Source organism: Lissotriton vulgaris, chromosome 1_1 (assembly GCF_964263255.1).
Source record: "Lissotriton vulgaris chromosome 1_1, aLisVul1.2, whole genome shotgun sequence".
Classification (NCBI taxonomy): Eukaryota; Metazoa; Chordata; class Amphibia; order Caudata; family Salamandridae; genus Lissotriton; species Lissotriton vulgaris.
This window is the reverse complement of record NC_141685.1, coordinates 486984905-486990646: the sequence shown is the minus strand read 5'-3', so window position 1 is coordinate 486990646 and position 5742 is coordinate 486984905. Positions and strand designations below refer to the sequence as shown.

General features: G+C 45.7%; 1 protein-coding gene across 2 annotated transcripts; it reads left to right on the top strand.

Annotated features, from left to right (window-relative positions):
* Nucleotides 1–312: 312 nt before the first annotated feature.
* Nucleotides 313–5033, top strand: LOC147747385 (uncharacterized). Of its 2 annotated transcripts, XR_015299466.1 has the most exons (3): nt 313–411; nt 1166–1291; nt 3087–5033. XR_015299466.1 is itself a non-coding variant. In XM_086936263.1 (2 exons), exons 1-2 carry the CDS (start codon nt 1153–1155, stop codon nt 3482–3484), a joined length of 537 nt encoding a protein of 178 aa, XP_086792389.1. In that variant the 5' UTR covers nt 1137–1152; the 3' UTR covers nt 3485–5033. The 2 variants fall into 2 exon arrangements, 1 of the variants encoding a protein (XP_086792389.1); XM_086936263.1 differs by lacking the exon at nt 313–411 and having other exon boundaries at nt 1137–1291.
* Nucleotides 5034–5742: the final 709 nt, after the last annotated feature.

The window sequence follows — 5742 nt, the reverse complement described above, 5'->3', positions numbered from 1 at the left end:
CTGGTAATGTAGCAGGCAACTGTTAGTGTTGTCACTGATCTGACTGAAATCACAATGGAGTTTGTCTGTCACTTTGCGTCTTGCCTGCGGACTGCTGCCTGCCAGTCCTAGGTGAACGTTTCAGTACTTTGTTTAGTGAGTTACGTGACTTTCGAAGTCACAGGTCCGCAAATAAATAAAAAGTAACCATAATCAATATAATTTCGCGGAAATATTTTGTTATTGTTCTTTTGAAATGTTTGATTTGGTTGACATTGACAAGCAACAATCATCCATGTTTTCTGTTCTTTCTTTCATGTTGTACGTCAGCTCCCCCCAGGGGCGAGAGGAGGACACAGGAGCAGCAGGCGGCGGATGCTGTTCATCAACAGGGCCAGGATCGGGCAGGCGAGGGCTCCTCTGCTGGCCCCAGTAAGTTTTCATTTTAGACTAGTACCTATTTTTCCTAGCGTTCCTCATTTGAATTTTTTCAAAATTGTCTTTGCTCTTCTTGTAGACTGTATCTAAATTCTTATCCTGCCTCTACTATGACTCCCTGTGGTATTACTAGATTATTCTTATTAGTCTGTCTGTGTAGCTAACTAAGATTGCACGGTTGGCGAAACTCCCATGATTCTAGTCAGCAATAGCTCTATCAACTTAGTGCAGTCCTCTGGGATTGTCCATAATGTCTTTTGAAGTGTTCTATCTGGACTCATGCTTGCAAAAATTGCAAAACCTTTCGTTCAGTCACTCTAGTCTGGAGGACCAAAAAACACAGATTGTATTTAAATTTAAAAGCTTTATTAAAAGTAAACACATTTATTAAAATGAAGTCATAATAAAACTAAACGTTTAACTGATAATGGAAAAGTGGTTAGTGCTGACGATTAATTGAAGACATTTCTTGTGGTCGAGCCGAGCTCTCACCTGGTTTCAACTTGATCTTGTTGTTAGAAGTCCATCTTCTGTCTGTGTGGAGAAAAATGGTGCGTGTTAAAAAATCAGCCTTCATCAGTTGTGCCAAAAAGTGCAGCAAGACAACCTTCCCTGGAAAAAGGGACATTTTTTTTAACTTTAACGTAGACAGTCACAAATTACATTGTTTTCACATGTCTTCATTCCTAGACCAAATACTAGTGACTAGTGAGTGCTTTATTCTAAGATTCTTAAATGTACTTTGTAGGTGGAACATCTGGTGGCGGGGCCAGTGTGGTGGTGGTGCTCGACACGGAGGCGGAGGGCAATTCATCATCAGGGGAGGAGGCGGCGGCGCCGGATGTGAGAGTTGAGACGGTGGTGGCGGCCAGAGGTAAGCTCTTATATATTCCTTACTTATTGAGATTGAAGACTAGCTGGGAAGGCAAGAATATGAGATGCATGGCTGGGTGAATGATGAAGCAATGATGGGTGGAAGGACAACAGCCTGGGTGGGTGACACAGAAACTGTATGTGTCCATATACCTGGATCATGCTACTATCTGACTCTTAGATAGCATATGTGTATCTAGAGCAGGGGTACTCCTAGTACGGCCCGCGGGCCGGTGGTGGCCCGGCAAGCCTTCGTTGGCGGTGCGCTGACCTTGCAGACAATCACTGCTCCCCCGGCCCCCACAGAGCAGAGGCTTTTTTGTATTTCACCTGTTAGCGCCCCTGCATCTCCACTCTGACAATCACTGCTCCCCCGGCCCCCACAGAGCAGAGTGGAGATGCAAGGCCACAAAGAGGTGAAATAGAACTAAGCCTCTGCTCTGTGGGGCCGGGCAAGCAGTGATTGTCAGGGTGGAGAAGCAGGGGCGCTAAAACAAACAAAGCCTCAATAATATGTTAATGGTCTTTTAAAGACCTGTTAAGTACTTTGGTGTTGTTGTCTGTGTGTGCGCGTTGAGGAAGCGGTCTCAACCCGGGCTGAAGGCTGACACAGATAGACACACACACAGTGAGATGACAGAGGGAGAGGGAGCGCAGGAGGGAGAGAGAGATGGAGGGAGGGCAGGAGGGACAGCAGGAGGGAGAGAGATGTATGTAAATGCTGGGTCTGGTGGCTCAGTGGATGAGGGCATCTGCTGCAGGGACCTGTGTGCAACCTCATGGTCACAAGTTATCGTTTTGCTTTAGCCCCGCCCCCTCTGACTCCGCCCCCACCAGTGCGGCCCTCGGCCCCAAACTACACTGTAAATGTAGCCCCTGAGAGAAAGTTTGTGAGTACCCATGATCTAGAGAGAGTAGACGGTCAGTGGATGAACTAAGTGTAACTTTGAAGAGCATGTAACACTAACACTGCACCCGCACGTCCGTTCCAGTGTAGGAAAGGCAAGGAAAAGAACTTTTAATTTTGTCCAAATACTACCATAAATAGTAGCAGTAGTTTGTATTGCAAGCACTGCATAGATCCGGTTATTATGGTGGCCACTCCCTACCTCTCTTAATAAGTTTAGTAGTACTCAGTCATTCATGTGTGGATGTATCACTGCCTGTCACTCAATAAAAAGCAAAGCACCTAAAGTCATCCCATATATAAGCAAAAACATCCCATGTGAAGTGATAGATAATCAGATTATTTATCTTCTTCAATTTTCCATTTCTAGTACTCATTTCCACTGTAGGGTGAAAGTTAAATTAATTAAGCAGTAGCCCTTGAGTTGTAACAGAGTATTCTCAGTGCCACCCGTAATAGAAAAGTAAGAGATTCACCACCTGCATGTACTGGACGGGTACAGTAACGCAACGGCAACGCAAGTCTAGGTCACTCCTCATGGCGTGCGTCTCTTTTTCTCGGGTGCAAGTTTACCGCGCTGGCATTATGCCGGCTTGCAGAAAATAACGTACCAATTTTCCAAAACAAGAGACAAGAAGAAGAATAAGACTGGTGTACTTTCATAGTCGACTCCAATGGAAGTCCACAGTGCTCATAGAATTTGTTCCTTAAACTCCCACTAATGTTAGAGCAAGGATGAAGAAGTGTGAGGTTAGATAGATACTGGCCTCAATAGTTATGTAATGCGCTTGCAAGTTGCTAGTTGTACTGCAGCACACATTTCTGCTGAATGATTGAGTTAATCTTAAAGAGCATTGGTTACAGACTATGTCTTTCTTTCTTCATATAGGTTCTCCTTCCAAACGAACAAGGAGGAAGGAGCTGGCTAGAGCGGCCCGGCAACGGAGAATCGAGGCCACTGTTGCGGAATATCGGCGGCTGGTGGCCCTGGAGGACGTGGAAAGTGTGCGGTCGACAACAACGACAACGTCGTCCTCCGTGGCCTCACCGGCTGCCACCGTGACCCAGCACAGTGGTCCACCGAGACTGAGCCGGGCTGCCAAAGGCAAACGCCACCGCCGAGCAGCAAGGCCAACAGCTGCTTCTCACAGGCCTTGCACCTGCAAGGCAGTGAAGGCACGCCTGCGCCGCACCACCCTGATGGTGTCCCGCCTTCAGCAGGAGCTCGCCTTGCTCCGCGAGGAGCATGATGCCCTGGCCCAAAAAGTGAACAGCATCCACCCATAGTGTCCCTTGCCCCTTTTTTAGAGACTTTTGGGGGGTGGGAATTGGGAGTTGGGTTTTTGGGGACTTTTGAAGGACAATCGTTGGGGTTAGGGAGGGTCTTGCGGGAGATTATTTTGTTAGGGATATAAATATACTTTTTCAAACTTTATCTGAGCATACCTGTTTTTTACTGCTTGCCTGGTGGGTGGGGGTTTAACGTTGACTGTTTTCCTGAAAGTTTAGTTCCATTTTCTTCCTTTAAGTGTAAATGCCCAAATGTTTTCAACACTAAGTGCCTCTCACAGACTAAGTGAAGTGAATCCAAGAGTCCTAGGACTTTAGTAGTACTACCTTCAGGCTCTCGTCTCTCGTACTAATACTCCATTATACCCCCAAACCACCAAACGCTTATCTTACCTGTAATTTGTGTTTGAAAGTAGGGCTAGGCCCAGGGCTGGCTCCACGGGAAACACCGAATAACGTTGGCAATCTTGGTCGGATAAAATTTCCTCATAGCGGTGGTAGTAGTGGTGTGACACAGTGGCAGTTGCATGCCTATGAAAAAAAAGAAAATGAAATCTGGTTTGTCCTCCTGAGCAATTCAACGGTACAACTGAGAATATAGCAGGTGACAGAAGTACAGTAGAGCAGTGCCACATTGTAGCCTAACAAATGGTAAAGTATAACTACTAATTCGGTTGAAGTTCTTTCACATTAGCAATGGTTCTTTGTCAAGCAGAGTAAGAATATATCATCGACAACTGTGGAAAGAAAGAATGCGACAGTACAGGGCCTGTGTGGAATTATTGATAACTATATTCAACATAAGGTCTCTGTAGCCAGATACCCGAGAGCCTTGCTGGTCACTATAAATCCATTCACAACAACACTCAATGGGGTTGGTCTGGAAGGTGTCACGTTTACTCCCCGTGATCCAGTCGATGCAAATATGGTTCCACCTCCAAATGTCACCAACACCCAGAAGTGTAAACACAGGGTGTTCGAGGCATTAGGCGAGGGAGAAAAATAACAAACTAAAATAAAAAATGTGGGATGGGTAAAGGTAGGGTCAGCAGGGAAAGGATACCTGTAAGAGAAGACAAGACAGGCATCAGTGAAGTGATGTCCTAACATACAAGGGTACTCTCATATAGTCTCACTAAATAGTCTGCAAGTCTCCCGCCTACTCATGGGAAATGTAGTTTCATAGTACGGTAGGCGCTTAGGGGCTGCGTAACCTGACAGAAGGTATAGTAGATAGAAAAGGAGAAATTGCTTTTTTTCTAGGTGTCCCCTCACTCACCAGGGTTGCCCCTTGGTGACATGCTTCATCATTGGGGCCATCCCAGTCCTCTACGGCCTGGGGCGTGCTGCGACTTGCGAATTACGTAGGAGCACTTACAAATGACTATGTGTGGTGCAGATAGTGGAGTGGACTAAGTGATGTGTTAAGGGATCAATGTAGAAGCCGAGAGAGAGCAAAGAAATGCAGTCACAGTCAGAGAAAAAGGCAAGGGATACTGTATCTATGTGGTTGTAGTGGTCCTGTTGGAAGTGGTAAGTAAGTTGCCCGCAGAAAAAAAATCCTCCTATTAGCGGCACTCCTCCATTGCAGCCGACGCTTCGTCCACCGATGTTGGTCACCAGAAGACACCCTGTCCACTGCCTGCCTGATGCTGAATTGTGGCTCGCTACTGTGAAGCCTGACTCCATCCTTTTTTCCCCATTGCAGAGACTGAAACCCGGCCTGTAATTATTCAACGAAAAACAGGAAGTGATATAATATTACAACACCACTGATAAATAAATATAAGGTATGTAGGCTGTGGAGTGCAAAAAGTCACAATTTGTTTTTCCTAGTAGACAGACAGTACAATGTTTTTGAAAGTGCGTACTCTGAGTCACCTTTTGAAGGATAAGTAAGTATGGGCAAATTAATGTAGCGGATCTTGCCCCTCAAGCTAGGTGTACTGTAAACTGTGTTTTAGAACAAAAATAGATCTTCCTAGCAGTGCTCCCACCCAAAAAACGAGGCCTAGCAGAAAACTGGAGACAAAACTTACTTTGAAAGTAAAAGTAGGCCGAAGTACCCTAATTACCCATTACCCCCCGTGGATTGTATTCAAACCACTTGCAAGCAACCAAGCAAAAGTAGCCATAGCCAGCATCGCTCCAAGACTCGAAATCCCCCCCACTCAAACACATGCAATAGAAATACTGCTAACCCTAACGAACCCTAAGTTAAGAATAGTGGCAAAGGCTTTCTTTAACTATGCCAA

Bases quoted from the DNA above. Each gene is read 5' to 3' on its own strand.
- LOC147747385 (XM_086936263.1), top strand. From the start codon at position 1,153: ATGTACTTTGTAGGTGGAACATCTGGTGGCGGGGCCAGTGTGGTGGTG. The intron at 1,292-3,086 runs GTAAGCTCTTAT...TTCTTCATATAG, and splicing joins GACGGTGGTGGCGGCCAGAG to GTTCTCCTTCCAAACGAACA.